Source organism: Myotis myotis, unplaced genomic scaffold (genome assembly GCF_014108235.1).
Source record: "Myotis myotis isolate mMyoMyo1 unplaced genomic scaffold, mMyoMyo1.p scaffold_m19_p_4, whole genome shotgun sequence".
In the NCBI taxonomy this organism is placed as follows: Eukaryota; Metazoa; Chordata; class Mammalia; order Chiroptera; family Vespertilionidae; genus Myotis; species Myotis myotis.
Window position 1 is genome coordinate 28,622,694 of NW_023416346.1, and position 25,708 is coordinate 28,648,401.

General features: G+C 37.5%; 1 protein-coding gene across 7 annotated transcripts in view; it reads right to left on the reverse strand.

Moving 5' to 3' along the window:
- Positions 1 to 13,954, reverse strand: part of PHF6 (PHD finger protein 6) — a 60,241-nt gene extending 46,287 nt beyond the window's left edge. For 2 of the 7 annotated variants that reach the window (XM_036305001.1, XM_036304998.1), the window contains exons 1-3: positions 13,781 to 13,953; positions 9,731 to 9,916; positions 9,433 to 9,534 (exon numbers count right to left, since the gene is read on the reverse strand). In XM_036305001.1, the coding sequence (XP_036160894.1) occupies positions 9,433 to 9,534; positions 9,731 to 9,868 (240 nt within the window). In that variant the 5' untranslated portion in view covers positions 9,869 to 9,916; positions 13,781 to 13,953. Of the gene's footprint in view, positions 1 to 9,432; positions 9,535 to 9,730; positions 9,917 to 10,863; positions 10,910 to 11,072; positions 11,147 to 12,834; positions 12,949 to 13,780 lie in introns of those variants that run through there. The other 5 variants (XM_036305000.1, XM_036304999.1, XM_036305002.1 and 2 more) reach the window with 5 other exon arrangements.
- Positions 13,955 to 25,708: the final 11,754 nt, after the last annotated feature.

The window sequence follows — 25,708 nt, forward strand, 5'->3', positions numbered from 1 at the left end:
AACAGGCCTCTGGTATATAATAATTAAGTCTAAATATAAAGCTAGAAAGCAAAAATAAAATCTGAAAGCTGTCAAAGTCATTGAAAAGTGAAAAACCTGATAGATTAGGACCTTAAATTCCAAGTGCTTCTAAAATAGAGAACTTCTAAAAATTACTTATTTTACTAGAGTAACAGACTAAATCCAAGCAGTTGCTGAATAAATCTTTTAAAAAGTCTTTTGGAAATTGGAGGGTAATGAACTAAGTCTATTAAGTTCTTACTTAAACTAGTCTCCTGACCTTGCTCTGAATATCACATACTCCTATCCATATTTATGAATCATCATTGACAAGAAGTAAATTCCCTTATTGGAGCTTTTCAAGATTCTTTTTTCATCTGAAAGATCAGACAGACTTTTTCTGAGCTCAGATCATTAGGTTTAGGTTCTTTCTAAGGTGTAAGTCTTTCATGCTAAAATGTATGCTAAACTGTGATGCTGTTGCTATACTTCATTTGTGAAGAACCCCAAATATTCATTCATGCTTAAGTACCGAGTCACCCCCTCAAAACCAGACATGGACTATTTTTTATTATTGGTTTGCATTCTCCTCCATTAGCACAAATAAATAAGAAGTAATTATATAATGAAATAAATTGACAGTATTCCAAATTACAAAGAAGTATTAAATGAAGGCAAAGAAAAAAATGTTTGAATTAAAAAAAAAATTTAGCTAATTCAGTAATAGTCGAAGACCTGATTTTCTCCCTCATTAGACTTGAAGTTTCTCTTTGGACTTCATTCATTCTCCTTAATTACTTCCAAAGTAAAGCAAAATTGATTTTAATATAAACAATGTAAAATACCTGCACACAAGTTAGTCTGCATGTCATAATGAGAGCTTTTTAAAAAAATTCATATCTATATGAATACATTAATGATTCATGTACACTTAGTTACATAGAAAATTTACCTGTTTCCCTGCAAAATACCTTAAGGTGGAGTCCTGCAAACCCAATCCAGACCACCACATGTTTTTATAAAGTTTTATCAGAACACAGACATGCTCATTTTTTTGTGTATTGTCTGTGCCTATGACTGAGACTATATGGCTCGCAAAGCCTTAAATATTTATCTGGTCCTTTACACAAAGTTTGCCAACTCCTGTCCCAAGGCAATGGTCCATGCCCAAGAGTGTTCATTAAAAGTCACTTGGGACCTTTTGCAAAAGATACCTGTCTGCAATCCCCTATCTCCCCTTTCTGATTTCATAGTTGGCTAGGTACCACTGTTGGTTAGTAACACTATTAGTCACCTTCTGCTCCTTTGTATGCAGTTAGCAGTGCTAGCATTTTTACACTGTGGGTGCTCCATTTTGTCCTTCATTAATGCTAAATGAGTCACACACTGTAAACAGCACTGCCATTTAATACTTACTTAATACTTTAACCACTTTCTCCTCCTTGAAACTCTTCTCCCTTTGACTTCTACAGCATCACTTTCTCAGTGGAACACATTTCAAATGTCACTTTCTATGAAGCCTCTGCCGTCTCAGGTAGAATAATGGCGCTCTTTCCCAACTCTCCTGTGGCATTCTTCAGATACTCCTAAAGCTAAACTATATTCATTCATGGTTGCACCCAAAGTGTTTCCATTTGTGCACGGTACAAAGTAGACACTCAATTAAGTATCTAACAAATGAACAGATACATGAATTCTAGATGCAGGTCTTGACAAATAATATAATGCCTATGTAAACAAAAATAACACCATACTGGATGAGTGAAAGCTGAAGAACCAAACAAAACTCCTGTTTGAAGCATACACTGCTCTCTACCATCCTGAACAAATAACCAACCTGATTTTTCCCTCTAGATTTCTCTCCTTCCTTTTCAAACTGCTGGAGCTGCAAACAACACTAAAACACAGATTAACCAAAACAGGAATTTTAGGCTATACCATTACTTCTGTGGTCAATTTACACCTAGCTCATTATTAAGGCTTCACACTATTATCCAATTGAAGCTCTCTCTTTCAAATTCAACCAACAATTAATAAGTGGCCATTATTTATTAGAACACTATTGAGCACAACTGAGACATCAAGCACTGTGCTAAGTGTTTTCCATGCATAATCCTCACTTAATCCTATGCTAAGCAAGCAGAATAGTTTCTATTCCCCCAGAGTTCACAGATGAGTGGGGAAGAAAGGCTTGAGAACGTGTAACAGATACAGTGCATAGTGTTAAACTTTATGACAGAGGTAAAAGCTCAATAGGACTCAAAAACAGAGAAAACTGATCGAGGAGATGAGTAACACGAGCACATATGCAGCAGTAGAAACAAGCAGAGGATAATTGGGAAACAGAGGAAAGGGAATGAGTTAAGGAATGGAAAAGGTGACTTAAGATATGACTTCTGAAGGGTACGGTGAGGCCTCTGGATATTGTTTTCTATGCAGTAAGGAATCAGGAAGATTTTTACTCAGAGAGTGACATTAGGTTTTAAAAGTAGAGCTCAAATAATTACCAGTAGTATGTTGGAAGGGTGGGAAGAGGAAGACTGCATTTAGGAGGCCATTAAAAAAGAAAAGAAGGCAGAGACAACCCAGAAATAGAACCAAGTGACCGATGTGGAAGTATAAAGAATTGAAGGTAAAGAATTCGGAAAGAGAATCAGGTTTCAGGGTGGGGAGTTGACGAATATTGGTTTAGACAGGTTGAGTTTAAGATGCCTGCATGACAACTATGGATACCAGACAAATATGCAGCCATTATCTTCCATTCTCCACAGTGACTACTGTATATCACTTATATCCTGAAAAATAATGCATTGTCCTTCCCCATCCCCTCCAATCCAGCTGAAATTCCTTTTTAATATTTAAAGACCCTGCCCTAGCCAGTTTGGCTTAGTGGATAGAGCATCGGCCTGCGGATTGAAGGGTCCCAGGTTTGATTCAGGTCAAGGTCACATATCTTGGTTGCAGGATCCTCCCTGGCCCCGGCCCTGGTCGGGGCTCATGCAGGAGGCAATCAATCGATGTGTTTCTCTCACATTGATGTTTCTCTCTGTCTTTGCCTCTCTCTTCTACTCTCTCTTCAAATCAATGGAAAAATCCTCAGGTGAGGATTAAAAAAAAATTTAAAGACCCTGCAATCATCTCACATTACTCAATTCCAATCCACTACTGCCAGTCTCAATGACCCATTCTAATATACCTAATCTGTTTCCTTGACTTATCCCTTTTTCTTAACCTTACGATCTCTAGGAAGCAGTCTTAACTACCTAAATAGGCAAGAATCCTCACCCATGGGAAAATTTAAAAAGTGTATACTATAAATTGTCATATATGCAGATTCATGACATGCCCAATATCTAGATCATAAACTCTTGAAAATCATACATACTTTTTCTCTGAGGTGCAAAGCACTCCATTGGTACTGAATAAATAACAAAGTAGTGGGAGTGCAGGAGGCAACTGATCTATGTTTCTCTCTCATCAATGTTTTTATCTCTATTTGCCTTTTTATTTTCAGGGGCTATAAAAAATATCTTGAGTGTAACACAGAATCAGAATATTCTTATACAGTATGTGTATACAGGATTTTTGCCCTAAAAACAGTAAGTTAATGCTAATAACAGAATATATTAATATGAATCTGATTATGTCCTAAATGAGGTACTATGTCCATCTCTGTTAGAAAACTACTAAGCTCTAATCATGACATTTTTAAATGTGATTTTTTGTTAGGTAGCTTAAAATGCAGGCTAGTATAATCTAATGATTAAGAATTCTGACTTTGTAGTTAACTGGCCCTGGATTCAAATTCCAGCTCTGCCACTTACTAGCTATATAACCACGGCCAGGTTACTTAATTTCTCGAAGCCTCAGTTTCCTTGTCTGTAAAGTGAGAATGAATACCTTCCTATCTCACTGTATGATTATGAGATTAAATAGGATCATGTACTTAAAGTACTTATCCCAGTCCCTAACACATTTAGTGTTCAATAAATGTTAGCTGTTTCTACTATTGAAAAAAGCAGGAGAATATTCAGAGGATTTCTTAATACATGTGAGTAAAATTTAGTTTGAAAAGGGGAAAGTTTAGGAGTGACCTGAGGATAGTCATGAGATACATGAGGAATTTTTCATTTTAAAAAAATGTTTTTATTGATTCTTTAGAGAGACAGAGAGGGAAGGAGAGGGAGAGATAGAAACATTGATGAGAGAGAAACATAGATCAGTTGCCTCCTGCACTACTGGGGACGGAACCTGCAACCTGGGCACGGGCCCTGACCAGGAATCAAACCAGTAACCTCTTGGTGTGTGGGACAACATTCAACCAACTGAGCCACATTGACTGGGCAAGAATTTTTTTTTTTTAAATATATTTTATCGATTTTCCACAGAGAGGAAAGGAGAGAGACAGACAGAAACATCGATCAGCTGTCTCCTGCACACCCCCCACTGGGGATGTGCCCACAGCCAAGGCACATGCCCTTGACCGGAATCGAACCTGGGACCCCTGAGTCCGCAGGCCGACGCTCTATCCACCGAACCAAACCGGTTAGGGCTGGGCAAGAATTTTTTATCCTATATAATAATCCTCTATAATAAAGAGGCAATATGCAAATTGGCCATCACACCCTCACACAAGATGGCTGCCCCCATGTGGGCACAAGATGGCCACCACAAGATGGCCTGCAGGGGAGGGCAGTTAGAAGCGACCAGGCCATCAGGGGAGGGCAGTTGGGAGCGGCCAGGCCAGCAGGGGAGGGCAGTTAGGAGTGACTGGGCTGGCAGGGGAGGGCAGTTGGGGGGGGTGTCATGCCTGCAGGGGAGGGCAGTTAGGGGTGACCAGGCTGGCAAGGGAGTAGTTAGGCATTGATCAGGCTGGCAGGGGAGTGGTTAGGGGTGATCAGGCTGGAAGGCAGAAATGGTTAGGGGCAATCAGGCAGGCAGGCAGGCGAGCAGTTGGGAGCCAGCAGTCCTGGATTGTGAGAGGGATGCCCAACTGCCCTTGAGGGGTCCCAGATTGGAGAGGGTGCAGGCTGGGCTGAGGGACACCCCCCCCCCGGGGCACAAATTTCATGCACTGGGCCTGTAGTTTTTAATAATAAAAAAACAAATAGTTCCTTGATTGGAAAAGGATCTAGCATAAATGGCTTTAAATTAAGCAAGATGGCCCAGCTGAAGTGGCTCAGTGGTTCAGCATTGACCTATGACCAGGAGGTCACAGTTTGATTCCAGTCAGGGTACATGCCTGGTTGTGGGCTTGATGCCCAGTACGGGGCCTGCAGAAGGCAGCTGGTCAATGATTCTTTCTCATTACTGATGTATCTATCTCTCTCTCCCTCTCCTTTAATCTCTGAAATCAATAAAAATATATTTTTTAAAAAATTAAGCAAGATACTTGAGTTATACAGAAGGATTAATTTCTTGACTCTGAAATGTGTTATATAATACTGCTCCTGTTTCAGATTGCTTGGGTAGAATTACAATTTCTTGATATATTTAAGAATAGGACAAAAATCTTACATTGGATGGCTTCTAGCAGTCTTGCCTAGGAGTAAGGAAGGAGAATGAAATAGCCTTTTGAACTCCTTTTGTTCCTAGAGTCTGTGACATATCTGACCCAGGTGCTAATTAGAACAGTAACTATCTGATGTAGATACTCTTTTTTTTTAACATATATTTTATTGATTTTTTTACAGAGAGGAAAGGAGAGGGATAGAGAGTTAGAAACATCGACGAGAGAGAAACATCAATCAGCTGCCTCTTACACACCCCCCACTGGGGATGTGCCCGCAACCAAGGTACATGCCCTTGACCGGAATCGAACCTGGGACCCTTCAGTCCGCAGGCCGACGCTCTATCCATGGAGCCAAACCAGTCAGGGCTGATGTAGATACTCTTAATGACCTCACCACCAACTTCATCCAGAAAGAGTACATTCTTCAAATATACTGCTTTCAAGTGTCTCCTTAAAAAAAATGAAAATAGTGGTAACTCATAATTTTATTTGGAAATTTGCATTTCTTGGCTAGATGGTTGGAGAATAAGAGTAGGTGGTACAGATGTGGTGTCTCCATAAGGCTTCAACAGGAACTGGAAACCATTCTGGAAAAATACATATCTGTCTTAACTGCAAAAACAGAGTCTCAAATTATAAAAACCTCAGTACTCTGCCAAATTTCTCCTGGTCCACCTTGGGGCTATATAGTTAAAGGTGATGTAAAAAGAGATGAATACATTCTTGTGGAATGGTTTTTCCTCCCCTGATCCTTGTGGCAAACATGAAAACCTTGGAAATTTGCCTTTGGCAGCATGAACATAGAAACCACACAACCATACCTCCCGCTCTACTGCAACCTCCCATCCTCTCAAGACTGACCCATCTGGCCACCTATATCACTTTCCTATCAAGCCCTAACCGCTTCTCTCTCTACTTTTCTTTGGGGCAAGTGAGCAACTCCGGAGCCAACACCAAATATAGACTAGAACCTGCCTTGAAAGCACCCAGGGACCAGCACTCCTGTTTTCGATTATTTTCAATAAGTATTCATGACCCACTTTTCACCTAGAAATCTAGATAAACAGGAGCCAGGACAAACAGGCTCACAGGATAAAATGCTTTAAAAACTCAATTAGGGACACTGATTATCTAGTTTATATGTAGCTTATCTATCTACATGAAGTTCTTCACTTTTCTCTCCCTTCCTATTTGATTTATGGTCCTTTTATTACTTAGACAAATTTACAAAGGAAAAAGTAAAGAAAAAAACTAAAATTTGATATTTTGGTTACTTGATAATACTTCATATAAAATGATATAATGGAAGGAGCAAAACTAAAGGCTAAAAGGAGACTTCAAAATAATTTCAATGTTAAACATATAAATGCTACTCTAGTCCTGTCCCCTATGTAAGTTATTTAAATTTTGACATTTTGGGAGGAGGAAAAGGAGCAAAATTACATACTCAGGCTCCAAAGTTCTCTCCTTCTGCCATTATTCTTCAATGCCAGATGCCCACAGCCTCATCATGGCTTCAAAACACCTAAGGAAACTCTGTATATTTTATAGCACTTTTTGTTATGCAACATCACTGTTTAGTTAGCATTATCTGTTTACCATGGGTGAAAAAATAAGTTAATGACTTATCTAAAGTTACATAATGTATCAGTGGCAGAGTTATTTAAAAAATAGGCTCCGTGACTTCCCAGCCCAGCATGCTCTTCATTAGCTTATGATAATATTAGCTGGACCTTATTATTTAAAATTAATACCTAGAATGGTGGCTATTATTTATCAAGTCCTAACCACATGCCAGGCACCGTGTTTAGTCCTGTATAGTCTCTCTCTTAATTCTCACATTATCCCTGTGAGAAAAGTACAAGGACTGTTGTTATCTTCTTTTGGCAGGTGATGAAAACATGGCGTAGAGAAGTAAATAATTTGCCCAGGGTCAACCAGCTAATAAGTGACAAAGCTGGGATTCAAATACAAAACTTTTACTATAGTTTGTGGTTTTTATCTCCAATATTATTCCACTCCCTAGATCAAGGAATAAGTTATGTATAACTCACTACACTTGAGGAGGGGGGAATCAACTCCATACACTATACCATTAAAAATTAATCAAAACAACTTATAATAGTGCAACCTGCACAAAGTTCTGATGCTTTCTTCACACACAGTCCAAATAGATTAAATCTCCATTGAATTTACCAATACTGCCAGATGTATGCTGCTGCTTCATGTAAAACTAGGCCATATATAAATATATATATCTAAGTGACCATTATGACCAAACGACCAGCCGGTAGCTATGACGCACACTGACCACCAGGGGGCAGACGCTCAACGCAGGAGCTGCCCCCTGGTGGTCAGTGCGCTCCCACAGCCAACCTCCCGCGGTTCCTCCCCTGGCAGGCCGGCTCCAATTGGCCCTGATCGCTGGCCAGGCTGAGGGCCCCCCACCAGTGCATGAATTAGTGCACCAGGCCTCTAGTTTGTTACTAATATTGTAACAATAGGGACCAAAACTGTTCCTGCTCTAACTAGACAAAAAAATTGTAAAAAGTCAGGATGTGGAAGCATTTTCCAGACATTTCATAGTGCCAAGGAATAAATAATGGGCTAATAAGGCTTACAGTACACCCACCATCAAGTAAATAGTATTCTTTCTTTGTATCTGATTTTGTTTTTAAGGACGAGGAAATAAAAACATGCTGTTCTGGTTCTCAGGTCAGTAAGCCACAGTAACATGAAATCTAAAGCCACATTTAAACAAATAAAAATCAAATTAAAATGGAGCATTCTATTGGTATCTACAGTTTTGGGGGTGGGAAAGATAAACATTTTCAGTTAAGATCTCATTACAACAAAAACAGTCTGACTTCTAAATTTCCATTTGTGCCAGTACTGATTCTAGGATTTAAGACTATTTATCTTAAAGCAAATCTCAAATGTTGTCCTTGAACTTCTTATTATTTTTTCTAATACTAAAAGATTGACTACTTTTCAAAATAATTCCTGATCATCAAAATGATAGCTTCCACTTCCCATCAGATTCTTTGTGAAATGAGATTACTTAGTTCCCAAGAGCGGAGATATATGTTCTGTCAAACCCATCTTTAAAATAATGAAACACTTCTTAGTGAAGCTACTGGAGGTACATTTACAGATGCAATTTCACTAAGGAGTTCAAAGGAGAAAAATAATCAAATGAAAAGAAACTGTTTTAATGCAAACCATAATGTATCATAAATATATCAACTGAAATGACACTACTTTTCCAATAGAACAATATAGTATCTTGCCAATCTGGTTACTGGTAGTGAAGACAGCTATAGGAACATTACTCTAGCATAGCTTCAGAAAAACTGTAAAACTCACCAAAAGTTATCAAAAGTCATAAATGCTGTGTTATATACCTGAATCACAGTTCAATACTTTGTTCAGCAACTGCTGACATTTTTCTGTTGAAAGATTACTGCCATCTTCATTTGTAATGACAATTACTTTATGATAGGTGAAAATACATCAAAATTTAATTGTGAAAATATACTTAAATGAAAACTTTAACACATAATACATTCAAATTAAGCAAACTGCTTGTTTTCTAAGTCAATACAGCCTCCAAGAAGATTTTAATTATTTTTTAAAAGAACAAAAATGAATATTGATTCACTTCTTTTTTTACATTTGCTATTTTTAAATAAATTTATTGGGGTGACGCTGTTTAATAACATATAATTTCAAGTGATCCACTCCTTTTGTTAATTGGTAAGTAAGTTAAATCCAGCCTTGAAATTTGCTGGTTTGGGTAGAAAAAAAGACTGCAATTTAAAATTAAATTCAGTTAATAAGGTAATACACTTTAAAATACGCAATTTCTTTACTAATGAGCTTAAAATAAATTTTATTCGCAAGAAGAAATACCAACTTACCAGCTTCGTGCCTCTTTTAATTTCCTTTTGGACATCTTCAATAGAAAATCCACCAAGACTCTCATTATCAGAGTGTGATGATACCAAAGCAGATGAAAAGAGCTATAAATTACATTTAAAAAAAATTAAGGTTCATATATAAAGAAATTACAGTGAAACAGTGAATAAGATGTTAAACTTAAAAGGAAATATTCTTAAAATTTAACTGAGTTTTTCTTCATTTTTTTTAGAATTCAGGACTATTCATTGTTAATATTCTTATGGCTTCAAGTCTCTCAGTTGCTGCTGGTATACTTACCATGCACTTATGGTGTGCTGCCACCTTCTGGTTTTCAGATATTAGTAACTGTCCACATTCCTTGTCTCTATTTGACTTACAAAAGCCACATTTGCGCTGTCTTGTAGGCCCTTTTTTCTGTTCAACTGAACTTGACATGATTTTTAAGTTGCCTTTAGAATGCCACTTTATAAGCCCCAAGAAATGCTACAGAGAATAAGAAGAGCAACAAAATGGTTAATTTCGTTTAAAATCAGTGTACACATAGTCAGGTAAGTTGTTTAATATCGTAGTTAAGTTCTAATATATGCATTTTAAATGGCTTTTTAGTGATTTTAGACAAATCACTATTAAAACTTAAGATGCCTCCATAATGAAAAAAATATGTATTTATGTATAATCTAATGAAATTCAGAAAAATCAAACCGTTCCCAAATTAGGGGATATGTGAATTAGAACTATTTCTGCCTGGATAAGTAAAAAATGTACAATGTGTGATATTAAATCCATCATCTGCTGACAAAATTAATGCAACATATTTTTCATGTATAGGCAGATGCTCCTTCAAGGAAACAAAATATTATATATCTAAGAGAAGAACAAAAACTACAACTACACAATGCCCAGAATGAACAGAATTCTGTAATTCCTTAAAGTTTACATATTGGTAAACAAGAAAGAAATAAATGTACTTAATGATGACTTTGGAACACTTATTTTTAAACTTGAATTATTTTCAAGTTAAAAATCATGTATATGTCTTTAATAAGTTAATTTTTGCTATTGTATTCCATTTTTAAGTAAAGAAAAAAATTAGGCTTATAAAAGTCTATTCAAAAATGTAAACTTTAGAAATTAATTATTTATAAAAATAACTATTATCTGACTCAGATTTACTCCAAAAGTCTGCTTATTAAAGTTGTAAACTAAAAGTAGCATTCTAAATACAATAACTTTCACATTTACTTAGTAATATTGTATAAAGGTAGGAACATATTTCTGAATGAGTCTTAAATTCAGTCAAACTATAATTATAGGTAGGATAGTCAAACAAAAAAGGGAAGAAAAGCTCTAACATAATAAGGTTTCAGATTTAGATCATCAAGCTCAACACAGATTCTTCATAAGTATTAAACAAATGTAAAATCAGTTACTTGATTTGTGTAGTTTTTCTAAATCAGCAGAACTAAGCAGTTCAGGAACCAGGCTGCCACAAAATAAATCGCAATGAATAAAATCTCAAATTTTTGTCTTAAAATTTACTATATTTTTCAATTTTTGATATATTTTAATATTTTCATAATACCATGTTGAAAAAATAGACTCACTAACACAATATTGTAGCTTTCTGAGATGCACTTACCAAGAACAGTAACACTGGATGTCAGCAAGGTAGTAGGTACAAACCATTTAGCACTTGGTAATATAAAAATGCAGATACTTAATCAAAATTTAAAGTGAAGCCACAAAGAGTTCTTATCAATTTATATCTAGATTTTTCTTTTTAACAAAACTTCAAAGGCCCTGAAGGTCTCTGTGTAGATGGGTTTAACAAACTTTTAATGCCAATTTTAAATACCTCAGTCTTCCAAATGGCATAAAATGGTACTGTATTCACAGCACTGGTTATAAACTGTGAAACTGATTGAAAATAGGCAGCAAATACTTTTAAGATTAAAGGAGAAAAAAGAACATAACAAAGAAACAAAAGAAACAAAAGAGGAAGTGTGTTTGCATTTGATCAGGCAAATATGTGTTCAGTTGCTTTATCAAGAATATAGCTGCCAAAATCTTTAGAATTAACTATGCAAAACACAAAATTAATAAATAGCATCAAAATTTGCTATTTGTGTTCTAAATTAGTGTTTTTTTCTACTATGCAATAGCAGGCACTATGAAACCATTGTAATACATTCAGCATTTCTCCCGCTCATCCTTGGCCAGTTGAAAGGATGGCACATTGTGAATCTAATTTGTACAGGCATCATTAATGTGTAATTTCTATACAATGGTAGCTATCATAGGATATAAAATCGGCTTAAGATAAAGAAAATTCCTAAAGTAGAAAATCACTTTTTATTCTTGAGATTAATTCTGAAAATGGTACCCTCAAAATTTTATCCATATTGAATTCTGCCTCTTTCAGTTTGTAAACAGGTAAATTTCTCATCCTAATTTTGAGGACCTGCTTTTCTGGCTATCAAATATCCCAAATTCCAAGAGAAGAAAGGTATATTTTTATTTTGCATTCAAAGATATTTTAGTGTATTTTTTCTGTAATCAGTATAAATATAATTTGTAAAATGAACAGAAACACACAAAAGTGCACAAAACCAATAAAAAACTTTCCCCAATGTGCAATGACTGAATGGATTTTTCCACTAAAATTCAAATAATGCATCTGTGCACATCTTGCTAATTTTTTTTCAGCCTCCTTATAAAACATGAAGCGGAGATCATCATGGAAACAATGAGTCCTAGCAAAAATGTCTTTATCATAAAAATATAGATTTTTATCTAATGCTGTCACATTTGTGGTCTTCTAGTTAAGGAGAATAAGGGCATTCCAAGGACCAATATTAAGGGGTTCATAATAATCCACACAGCTACATGGCATTTTAATTTTAGTTTAAAATGTTTTTCATGGCATGCAAAGATCAAAGTTTGATGCCTTCACCCAACAATGAAACCTTTTCCATAAAAGAAACATCACATTATAAGCAATGTTATAAAGCAGAAATAAAGAGGCAAAGATAATAGAGGTGAAAAGCAATTTAAATGTCTGAAAAATATAAAAGCACGATTAGTTAAGCTGAAACAACCAATTCATTTCTGATTTTCCAAGATGCTGTGAAACACCAAGGTAGAAATAAACTGAAACATCAAGGAGAGCATTCAAGAGCTAACTCGAGAGCACATTCAATGTCTGGTATCTGAAAGACCATTTTCACAGAAAAACACACAAACAAAAACTGCAGTACCAGAAGATCAAACAATTCTACACGCAAGCCAGTTGAAATATACAGATCAAAATATATATATGTGATCCCCACAAAAGCAGTATTTATGTCAGGAAAGTTACAGTGGAGAGAAATAAACGAATAAGAAATGAACCGGAAGGGCACCTGAATTTGGTTGCACGATATTACATGCTTCGCACTGCTTCTTGCGGTTATTCAAAAGGAAACTGAAGGAATTTTCCAGTTGTTTCAAACCCAAGGGTAGAGAAAGAATTTGATCTGTATGAATAAGATCTGATATTAAGTCCATAAGCCGATGAAAAGAAAGGGTTTTTCAATTACTAGAGGATTTTTCAACTTCCACACAGAATATCGAAAGGAACAAATTTCAAAAGAACGCCGTGCTGTTCGTGCATATAATAAAGGATAGTACCCATAACGTACCGGATCCTCCCCGTTATTTATTCAATACACACTAGACTCCAAGATCTCCCTCTAATCTAGCGCTAGATAAACTCGCAAAACTATCTTCCTCTAAAGCACTTTAGCAGGTTCCTTTCTGTTGTAAAGTCAGGGTCCCCTAACTGTCCTTTCCCAATCCACCAGAATCCAGGAAAATATCCTACCACTTTCCTTAACCCTCCTCCCCTAGGAGTTCGCCCTCTAAGTCTTGGTTTCGTATCTGTTTCACCCCTAATCCCCCCCACCCCGGAGTTTTTCCTCTTTCTGTAAGGCTAACCTTCTTGCCATCCTAACAATTCTTCCTCTTACTCTTCCCAAACTGGGAGTCTCCCTCCTTCCCAAATATGTACTAAGCAACGGCAAAGACTAGAAATACCCAGTATTTTTCCTCCCTAAATGTTGCGCCCCCTCCCCCGAAGTCTAGACTTAAGCCTAACCTCTCCCTTATCTCCTCTAAATTACTTTTCTCAGCAGCCTCCAAGCCAAGTGCCTTCAATGAGCGGCGCTTCTGGGGTCCCCGACAATAAAGCGAGACCACCAAGATTCCCCCTTAACAACGGGCAGGGGCGGCGGCCTGGCTACCGCCATCCTCCTTGTCTTCTCCCGCCAGGCATAGAATGGGGGGCCCCAGGGTGCTGTGGGGACTCACCAGCGGGGCCCAGAGGCGAACGGCAGGGGAGAAGCGCCAATGAGGGGAAAGAGAAAGAAGTCGGTCTTGGTTCTCCAGCAGCGCCTCAGAGCGGGGCTCTGTCGCCGGAGGTTGTTTCCTTTCATTCGAGGAGACGAGCTCGCGGAGTGCCCTTACGTCGCTCCCCCCAGCACGCAACGACTCAAAGGGCGTTATACGCCTGAACGCGCCGCGGTTCTGATTGGCTGTAGTGAAGGGACAACTGACGCCGCAGAACCACAGCGCATGTGCACCCACTGCCCCCAGTTAGGAGCTGGGCAGCAGGCCCCGCCTCCTGCTCGCGCGCGCGTACCTTCTATTCTCCGGTCCATCGCTCAGCCAAGTGTTTGGGGCAGGATCCGACGAGATACAGAAAGAGATTCAAAGCTGTGGGTTGGGTGAAGAAGCAGCAGGGTTAGGACCAGAAACCACTGGGTAGGGACCCTGGGTGACCAGTTTTCAACAGTGATTCATATGGGTAGGCCTTATCCCTTGCACTTGTTCACCGAGGCCTTTTCACATCCATTATTTCATTGTACTCTCATGGCATCACTTTGAGATCCTCTGTCCTCTCATTTTACTGCCAGGAGAGACTGAGAAGCTCGTAGCGGAGTCTGTCTCAAATTCAATCCTTGGGTGAATCATTTTAATCTCTGTACCTTAATTTTCTGTCTTTAAAATGGGGATTAAAAAAGTAGTATCTAATGGGTTTATTGTGAGGAAGAAATGAAATAATGCAAGTGTGTATTAGCGTCCCTGGCATATAATAGGCCCTCTATAAATGCTGACATTATCATAATCAGAAAAGATACGTGATTTTTTTTTACAACTCACACAGGTAAACCAGACATTTAAACGAAACACTTACCTCTTTGATGTATGAAGCAAGGATGCTTGGGTTTGAATCCCAGCTCCCCCACTCTAGCTCTATGACCTTGATCACGGTGCATTTCTTCTCTCTCCCTCAATTTCAACAAGTCCAAATCTCCTAGGGTTGTAATGAGAAATTAGAGAAATGAGTTAATATATGTAAATTACATAGAATAATACTATGTAATAATATTATTACATAGAATAATATAGTATGCTCTATATAAGGGTCAGCTTTTATTATTTTCTACTTGGCTCACTAGTGCAAGCCCGTGGTTTAAGAGAGGGGGAAAAAAGCCCTAACAAACAAATGAAAATTTAAAGATGCCCTTTAAGTAGCTACTTTTTCTGACAGAAGGGGAGGCAGTGGCTTTCCATTGCTTTGATACAATGTTGTTTCATACTTCATATTTTCCCCTGCAATGTCAGCCTTAAATTGTAATCCTCAAGGAAACAGTAAACACATTGGGGTAACATTGTATCCCATATAAGCAGGTACTCATAGTAGCAGTCATTTAACCACATGGTACTCTTACCCTTTTCACCCAGGCCCTGTACCATGAAAGGGAGTGGCTTGAGATTTACCAAGACCCAGAATGTATATTCAAACATTTACAGTGTATTTGAAAACAGGTCCCTGACTATAATTTTCCACCAGCTTTACACACTTATTGATGTCAAAATGAGACTGATGATTGTGTCAGTAACAAAATGTAGTGTCTATCCACTGGTTTTTTTTTTTTAAGATTTTTCCCAACACTCCCACATTTTGCTATCTTTTATTCATTCTATCACCCATGCATTCATTTCAACAAAATTTGATTCAATAAACATCTGCAAAACTAATTTCCAAACACAAGAGAGACATAGATTGACTCCTGACCTTGAGCTCATGGTCTATAAAGGCAGACAGAAAAACAAACAAATACACAGTATGATATGATAAATGTTACATTAAAGGTGTGTGCCTGGTGTAGACATCCTCTGCCTATTACGTACAAAGCACTATGCTAAGGTACAACACAACAGTGAATAAGCCTTTGTTCTCACCTCTTTACAGTCTAACAAGAAAAAGACAAATAGCTACCATAGGAGATGGACTGTGGTAAGTGCTTTAAAAGTTGGAAACCCCAACTTTTTTAAGTTTCAGACCCCAAGCCTGGTAGCCAGTTCCAATTAGCACAACTGATAGATGCAGCCTGTTATTTCAAGGGCTACAGGAAGGAGTCAGATTGTGATAACAGGCTCTTAACAATGCCTGAGGATATAGCATAGGATCTTTTAATCTCTTATTGATCTATCACTACACTCCCACCAACACTCTTCCTGCCTTTTTCTTCAAGCTCTAGTTATCACTTACTGTACCTCATTCCCAGCAAAGGCCTAACTTCCTGACTGAGTAGGGCCATCTGAGCTATGCAGTATCTTCTACACCCATCCTTTTTTGCTTCCTTCAAGACTCACAGAAAGAATTGTCCTTCTGATTTTTAAAGCTAAAGCTGTGGTTTTAATCACATCTCTTCTGTGCTCTGGAAGGACTGATTTCCTACTTGTTCCCTGCTCCAGCAGCATCAATTGCCTGGCTCTTGTTTGCTTTAAAACACATAGGATTCCTCTACCTTCACTGCCAGACTGTGTTCTTTGCTTCCAATTGCTCTCTGATCACTCATTCAGCAGGCATTTGCAGATATTTTTTGTATGCCAGGTATTATGCCAGACATTGGGGATTTGAAAAGGAATAAGATAGTTCCTGCCTTCAAGGAAATCTCAGTCTGAGGAAGAAAATCAGGTATTTATAATGAGGAAGAAAACAGAATTTCAGTACAATAGGTAAAATGCTATAATAGAATTGATGAACTTGGTCCAGAGGAAGAGGAAATATATCCCTAGAGAGGAAATGCTTTGAGTTGGGTCTTGCAGGACAGGGTCAGGCTCCACAAAATCTGGATTTCATCTCTACCTTTGCACAACATTTCTCTACCTTCATTCCTTTTTTTTCTTTCTTTTCTACCTTCATTCTTGGCATCTCTGTTACACTGAACATTTTTTAGCTATGTCCTTGCTCTTAAACTTTCACTTACCTCAGTTCCTAACAAGGACTCTAACCCTGGCTCTCTGGTTGCTATTTTAGTCTCTTGGAGGTTTCCCTTCTCACTTTATAATACTGGCTTTGCCCTAGAGGAGTCTTAGACCTTCTGGTGGTCTATTGTTATTCCACCCCAGGGGTTCTTAAACTGTGGAAGTGAGAATTACTTGAGGAGCTTGTTAAACATACAGATTTTTGCATTCCCCTCCCCCAGTTTGAAGGTCTAGGTGCACGATTCTGCCTTCTCAAACTGCGCAGCTATTCTGATTCAGACTGTTGAGAACCACACATTAAGAAACTGCCCTCCATTCTTTTTTTTTTTTTTGTGTGTGTGTGTGTGTAGAGATTTATCAATTATACAATCTCTTGACTTCACTGTAACCTGTAGACAACCGCTTAGCAACTGCATCTGCTCTGCTTAGATCAGCCTGTCCTTGAACTTCAATCACTAAGACCAGTACAAGCAAATTCATTCTCTCCAGCAACTAAAAAGTAATTCCTTTTCCCATCTTCAGTGTTTCCATGTAAAATGCCGCTGGCATTCCTGCTTCTGCTTAAAGCAAAGGCTAAACCTACCCACATGCTTATGACCTCCCTTCTGGCTGTAATCAACAACAGTGGATCATTCATTCATTCATCAAGTACATTTTGATCACTTATTATGTGATAGATAAAAATGGACATGGTCCAACTTGATGTAGCAGCAGAGACAGACCTTAATCAAGTAATCACATAAACAAATATAAAATTACAACAGTGACTAGCGCGAAAACAAATACTGTAAATGGCATTTAAATGGAACCAAAGTTTATTTGCATTTTATATACTGGGCACATTAAAAATAAAGAATAAGAAATATTAAACATGGATGGATTAAGCATTTTAAATGTTTCTGTGAAAAATAAAATAAAATTGCCCTAGCTGGTTTGGCTCAGTGGCTAGAGCATCAGCCTGCGGACTGAAGGGTCCTGGGTTTGATTCCAGTCAAGGGCACATGCCCAGGTTGCAGGTTCAATCCCCAATAGGGGTCATGCAGGAGGCAGCCGATCAATGATTCTCTCTCATCATTGCTGTTTCTATCTCTCTCTCCCTCTCCCAAATCAATAAAAATATATTAAAATAAATAAAAAAATAAAAGTCTATCTATTTGTGAGATGCTGCATAAGAGTCTGAAGACCTAGGCTTGTGACTCACTGGCCTTCCGCCAACTAGCAGAGTGACCTTGGGCTATTCATTTGAATTCTTTGAGCCTTCGTTTACATATCAGTTAAATGAGATTAATATTCCTAGCAAATTTATTTGGGGCACAAGAACAGAGAATGACATATGCGAATGTTCTTGCCCCACTAACTATGAAGAACAGATTATTTTTTCATATCTCTTAACTGCCATATCATTTGATAGATCTACCTCATAATGTTGGCTCTCAGCAGTTGGTCCCTATGCTCTTCTACTTAGTTTTCATGGTTATTGTTTATTTTTTAACTTCCACTTATTGTATTGGTGAGGTTTCATAAAATTCTTAACTCTGTCCAGCTTATGGAGCTACTCAGATACCTAATTGAGGAGCTGGGAGCCTTGATGGACTTTGTTGTTGATGTCACTTCCTGTTTCAGCAATTTGAAGCTGGGTATGATACAGGAACTGCCCAGGAAACACAACTGTGGTAGGGGAAATGCCTTAGAGACACAAGAATATCTCTAAATTGCTGTTTGTTGAATGTTGAATAAACAAAGAAACTGAACTCAACATCAATGGCAATATTGGCAAAATAAACTTTATAATGCTGATGCTTGCAAAACAATAAGAGTTAACTGACTTTGGACAATGTACCAGGCACCCTGCTAAATACATTATGTGCATTATCTTATTCAATCTGTACAACAGCCCTGAGCAGGGACTATTATTAGTCCAGTTTTTACAGACAAGACTCTTGAACAATTAAGTAACTTGCCCAAGGTCACACAGCTAGGAAGAGGAAGAACCTTGTGTCAAATCTACATTTGTTTTGACCCCATTAGTCAAGCTCTTTATCACTGTGCCCCTTATTCATTTCTCTATGTGTTTATTATCTCTCTTCATCAGGGCTTTGTTTTGTCTTTTTCACTGCTGTATATCCAGCCCACAGAACTCTGTACCTGGCCTATAGTAGGTACTCAATAAATATTAAAAGGCCTTGGAGAATGGGGAAGAGAAGGTAATGAAGAATAGGAGAAGTGGAATTGGAATGGAATGAAATCATTTCATGAATTTGTTAATAATATAGCAACCCAAGCCCTACCACAGTAATTCTGGCATACATGTGATATGGGGCCCAGCAACTATATTTTTAATAAGCTCCCCAGGTAAGACTGTGACATACAAAACATGTTTGAGAACCACTAACCTGCAGCCATCAAGTTGAAAACAAGAAAAAACACTTATCAATTGTGCATTTTATAAGTTACATCTGAGTGCTTGAGAGACTTCATTCTGATCAATGCCATTCTTAGACGTATATTTTAGTGAGGGCATTTGCTTATAACTGGCTTTGCCATTGGGTAATCTTGATCATCTTTGTTCCTTTTGGCTGTTAGTTAAATAACATGATCATACAGATCTACACTAATCATAAATGTTATGATAATAAGTCTAAAAACTAGAGGAATTAAATATAGATTTGTTGGGTGCAAATATTCACAATGAGATATAATCTATACTGGAAGGCAAAAACCAAATGGCCTAGACGCAAATCCTAAAACTCATGGTTTCAGGTTAACTTCTCAGTGCTTTATTTTCCTCATCTGTAAACTGAGGATGATGGAAATACCTTTTCAAGGATTTTTTGTTGTCATTGTTCTTTTTTTTTTTTAATTCTTGCCCCAGATTCTGAGTTCCTCAAGGGAAGAAATTGTATTTTTTCATTTATTTTAATATAGTTAACAAACAATATTGTACTATTTTTAGGTATACATGTGATTTGACATTTATTCCACTTAAGAGTAGCTATTGCCCTAGCTGGTTTGGCTCAGTGGCTAAAGCGTTGGCCTGCGGACTGGAGGGTCCCAGGTTCAATTCCTGTCAAGGGCACATGCCCAGGTTGCAGGCTCGATCCCCAGTAGGGGGCATGCAGGAGGCAGCCGATCAATGATTCTCATCATTGATGTTTCTCTCTTTCCCTCTCCCTTCCTCTTTGAAACCAATAATACAAAAAAAAGAGTAGCTATTGTTTCCAGTTTTTCTGAAATATGAGATAGGGACAGAAGGTCTTTGTCTCTTTATTCATGCTGTTCTTATTTCCTAAAACTCCTTTTACAACTCTTTTTGAACTAGCTAGGATATAGTGGCCTTCAAGATTCAGTTCAGGTGTCAGCCCTTATTCTCAAAAGCTTTACTTATCCTTTCTTTCCTTTTTTAAAATCCTCACCTGAAGATATGTTTATTGATTTTGAGAGAGAGAGAGAGAGAGAGAGAGAGAGAGAGAGAGAGAGAGAGAAAGAGAGAGAGAAAGGGGGAGAGAGAGAGAGATCAGTTGCCTCCTGTATGTGCCCAACTGCAGATCAAACCTGCAACCCAGGTATGTGCCCCAACTGGGAATTGAACCCACAACCTTTTGGTGAATGGGACAATGCTCCAACCAACTGAGCCACACATCCAGGGCTTAATTGCCCTTTCATTGGGTGAAGCTCCCCAATGCTTTCATACACTCTCTAGCCAGACCTCTCTCATCATTTACCACCATTATATTGAAATTATATGCACTTCTGTCTCTCTCAATGGACAGTGATCTTTGGTGGAGAAGAGACCATGTTTTATTATTTTTTATACCACAGGCACCTAGCACAGTGCCTACCCAATAAATGTTTGCTGAACTTACTCAAAGAACATGTCAGGGAGCCAATGGTTACTACTATGGGAAGACTTTTTCTTCTCTAAGATTGCTGTCTTGTACTCTGGGCCTTGGCTCCTGTACCTCTCTATTGCACTTAGTCACACAATGCAATTTAGTACTTAATTATATACTGTATATTATTCTCTAATTGCTTCACATGTTAATCTACCTCTTGTTTCCTCTCCCCTCAGGCACAAAGAGAAGAAATTATTATAAATTGAAAGTGGACGGTCCAAATGTAAGCCACACCCAGTTGTCAGTCAACTCTGCTTATTGAATGCTGCAAGGATTTTGAATCTATTACTATTACTCTCCAGAGGCAAATGCAGATGAAAAAGTTGCAAGATTTACCATGAATGACTAGAACAGTACCTTCGCATAGTAGGCCCTCAGCTAAAATTTGCTGAATGAATGAATAACTTAGTGAAAAAGTAATGTGGCTAGAAATCAGGACCTCTGTTTTCTAAAATGAGATCTCTATCTCTTCATTTTAAACTTAAAAAGTCACTTTATCATCCTGGGACATACTTTTATGTTCTGAAAAACATGATGGAATCAGACTAGATGATCTTCCAATTTTAATATGCAATTATTCCTCCCAATATTTTGAAACTTTCACAAGAGTAAGCACAGTAAATATCTCTTACCTTCTCCACAGCACCTAGCACACTGCTCAGTATGCAGGAGGACTTGATAAATACTTATAAAGTCAGAACCATGATCCTCCATAGTCACTCTAAACCAATTTTTTTAAAGCACAACCAATGGACACCAAACACTTCCATGAGACATGCCTCATCTCTAAAAATGTGAAGTGAAAGAAAAGTAGGAGAAAACCTGAAAACCTTTTGGAATTGTTTCATTTCAAAATCTTTAAAACATTATGATTTGAAATCCTAGTCTCCAGTTGACAATCAAGTAATTTAATTAATACAAATAAAAACTTGAGGGCATGCAGAGTATAATTGCAGCTCTATCTTAGGCCCTGTTCTCTCTCTTCCTTGATAATCATCCACCTATTGGGATTGATAACACTAATTTTTGTCTCTAGACAGCATATCTCCTCTGAATTCCAGGACCATGTATCCAACTGCCTATTTGAAATTGCTTAGTCGTCTCAAAGGAATCTCAAACTTACTATGTCTTTATGTTTAATATATATTTTTTATTAATTTCAGAGAGGGAGAGAGAGAATCATTGATTAGCTGCCTCCTGCATACCCCTTACTGGGGATTGAGTCCGCAACCCAGGCATGTGCCCTTGACCAGAATCAAACTCAGGATGCTTCAGTCCCCGGGACGCTCTATCCACTGAGCCAAACAGGTTATGGCAAATTTACTGTCTTGAACAGAACTCAGGGTCCTCTCCCTATAAACCTGGCACTGGCCCATTGTTTGCTAACTCACTGAATGGCACCTCTAACCACCCAGTTCTGCAGGCCAGAGATCAAGGAGTCATCCTTGACACCACCCTCCATTTCACTTTCCCCAATCATCACTCTACCATTAATCGTGGCAATTTTGCCGCCTAATTATTTCTAAAATCAGTCCACTTTTCATTATCTCCACCATCTCTATCATCTCTAATCTGGACCCTCTACTAGCTTACTGACTTGCCTATCTGATTAAATTTTTCCCTCCTCCAATCTAGACTCTACACTCCTGCAAATGTCATCAATTCATTTATTCATCAAAAATATTTATCGAGTGCCTATGATGTGCCAAGCATAGAGGATACAGCAGTGAACAAAACAAACAAAAATCCCTATTTCTTGAAGTTTACAGTTTAGTAAGAGAAACACACTAAAAATAATATGTAAAATAATAGTATGGGAGATTTACTTCCAGCATGATGAATTAAGGAGGTTAACAAATCTTCTCCCCCAAAAGCAGCTGTAAAACTGGACAAAATTGTCAAAAACAAACCTTCCAGCGCTCTGAGGGTGACCAATTATCCTTATTTCCTTGGTACTGTCCCAGTGTTATTACTGGAAACCCTGCATCTCAGGAAACTCCTTTCATGTTTGGAAAAAAAAAGTACAAAACCCATAATATGGCTCAAAAAATAGGGGCTGAATGCAATGCTGTTTTTAGTGTCCAATAGATATGACATTATCCATTGCTTTTAATCCTGACCACTGATGTTGAAAACCATGATTTGCAATTCACAATAACAGATCACCTATTGTTGATCACGTGGTGGGGGGCTACTTTAAGTTTGCAGCTTAAGTGCATTGCAATCATGATTTGTAACATTCTATCTCTAACTTTGCCTATGAATTAATTGTTGTGATTTGTATGGAGATAGTGCTACATTAATTTTTAGCATTATGAATATTGTGAGTATGTGTTCTAAGTGTTCAGATAAAGAAAATGAAAATGATTACAATACCAACCATAGCCTGACCCAGAAACCACACACAAAAAAAGAAAGCTAAATGACCTTGTTATTTTGATGACAGATGGAAGGACACATATAACTGGATTAGGGAAGTAAGCAACCAAAACAGAACATACTGAACAGTAAACTGAAAAGAATTTGGAATTGGGCCTGGCAGAGAAGGGGATGTGAAAGCACATATGGAGACTGACTCTCACAAGGCCAGGATGAGACAGATAAGTGCTTGTAAATGAATAAAAAGCTTTTGGTCTTCCAAAAGACAATAATGTTCAGGTAGATTTGGTAGCCACTCATTTAGCCTAGACATATCTCATGAACAAGCATGCATTATTGTATGATTCTCTTGAATGCCCTTTGAAAAAGTTGCATTTCCTGATTTAGACTTTGCAACTGAAATGTTCTGTTGGTGAATAAAAGGGGAAATTTTGTTTGAAGATGTGTTGGTCTTTACAGTGTAGAGCTGATTCTATCAGATCTTACCAAGGGTCATGCTTTCTACAGTAATATCAAGTGATATGTCAAATCACAGCAACTGAAAACTGTTCCTCCTAGCTTTTAAGTACTTTGATTTGAAAAGTAGAATTTTAAATCATCTTTTCCATTTCGATGAAGATTATAATGAAACCGTAAAAAATATAAAAGTTTGTTGAAATTTAGTCTAACTTTGCTATCTGCATATTCAGCAGACAATACCAATTCATATTTTGGAAATCAGACAGCTTTAGAACTCAAAATAAAATGTCACCAGAAAAGGCAGTCAATTAAATAAGACTTCCTCAAATTCTTATTAAGACTCTAACTTATTTGGAATTCAATTTTGATTTCACAACTTCAAGTTACCTCTGTGCTTGATCCATTTTCCCTGAGAAAAAGTGGGTTAACATGATGGCATCCAATATACTTTAGGATGTTTAAAAATGATGGACATTTTATGTATGTATGTATGTATGTATTTAAATCCTCACCCAAGGATTTACCCAAGGACATGTTCATTGATTTTTTTAGAGAGGGGGGAAGGATAGGAGGGAGGGAGGGAGGGAGGGAGGAAGGGGGAGACAGAGAGAGAGAGAGAGAGAGAGAGAGAGAGAGAGAGAGAGAGAGAGAGAGAGAGAGAGATTAGAGAGAAAAACATTGATTAGTTGCCTCCCGTACTCGCCCCAACCTAGGGATTGAACCCGAAACCTAGGTATGTGCCCTGACCAGGAATCTAACCTGTGACTTTTTGGTGTATGGGATGATGCTCCTACCAACTGAGCCACAATAGCCAGGGAAAAATTATGAACATTTTAGGCATGGATAAGCCTACATGATGAATTTATAGGTTCAAACAACGTGATTAGTAAACAGCTCATTTCCCAAAAGTAGCTTGATGATTCAAAGTGAATGTACATTTTTGGAGAGCTAGAAACCAATTCCTACAACTCTGAAAAACTTATGTTTTTATTTAGTAAAATCTAGGTATTCTATGTCCAACACTTTTGTTGAGAGGATATTTTAGATCTTAGATTTAAGTTTTGGTCAATTTTTGGCTAATTTTTGTATATGGTGGAAGGTAGGATTTCAACTTTTTTCTTTTGCATGTGGATATCTATTTGTCACAACACCATTTGTTGAAAACACATTATTTCCCCATTCGTGGTGCCCTTGTTGAAAATCAATTGACTGTAAATGTGAGATGTTATTTCTGGATTCTCAATACTTTTCCATTGATCAGTATGTTTATCACTATGTCAATACCACACTGTTTTGATTATTATAGCTTTGTAGTAAGTTTTGAAATTAGCAAATGTAAATCTTTAAAGTTTGTTCTTCGTCGTAACCGGTTTGGTTCAGTGGATAGAGCGTTGCCCTGCAGACTGAAAGGTCCCAGGTTCGATTCCGGTCAAGGGCATGTACCTTAGTTGCGGGCACATCCCCAGTAGGGGGTGTGCAGGAGGCAGCTGATTGATGTTTCTCTCTCATCGATGTTTCTAACTCTCTATCCCTCTCCCTTCCTCTCTGTAAAAAAAACAAAAAAATTAATAAAATATATTTTTTTAAAAAAATAAAGTTTGTTCTTCTTTTGCAAGGTTGTTTTGGCTATTCCAGGTCCTTTGAATTTACAGATAAAAATTAGGATCGGCTTGTCAAATTTGGCAACAAAGCTAGCTAGAAGTTTGATAAAGGATTGTGTTAAATCTGTAGATCAATTTGGGGAGTATTGTCATCTTAACAATGTTAATTTTTCTGATCTATAAATATGAGATGATTTTTAATATTTCAGGTCTTTAATTTTTCAACAATATTCTGTAGTTTTCAGTGTACACGCAAGCATTTCTTTTGTTAAATTTATTTCTAAGTGTTTCATTCTTCTTGATGCTATTACTAATAGAATAATTTTCTTAATTTTATTTTTGACTTGTTCATTGCTAGTATGTAGAAATACAAGTAATTTTTATATATTGGTCCTGTGTCTATAACCTTACTGAACTCATTTATTAATTCTAGTAGATTATTAGTGTATTCCTTAGGATTTTCCATATACAAGATCATGTTAACTGCAAATAGAGATAGTTTCATATACTTCTTCATTTCCAATTTGAATCCCTCCACCCCTTTTTTTCTTGCCAAAGTCCTGGTTAGAACTGCCAGTACAATGTTGAATAGAAGAGATATTGTTTGAAGACACAAACTTGCAACTGGT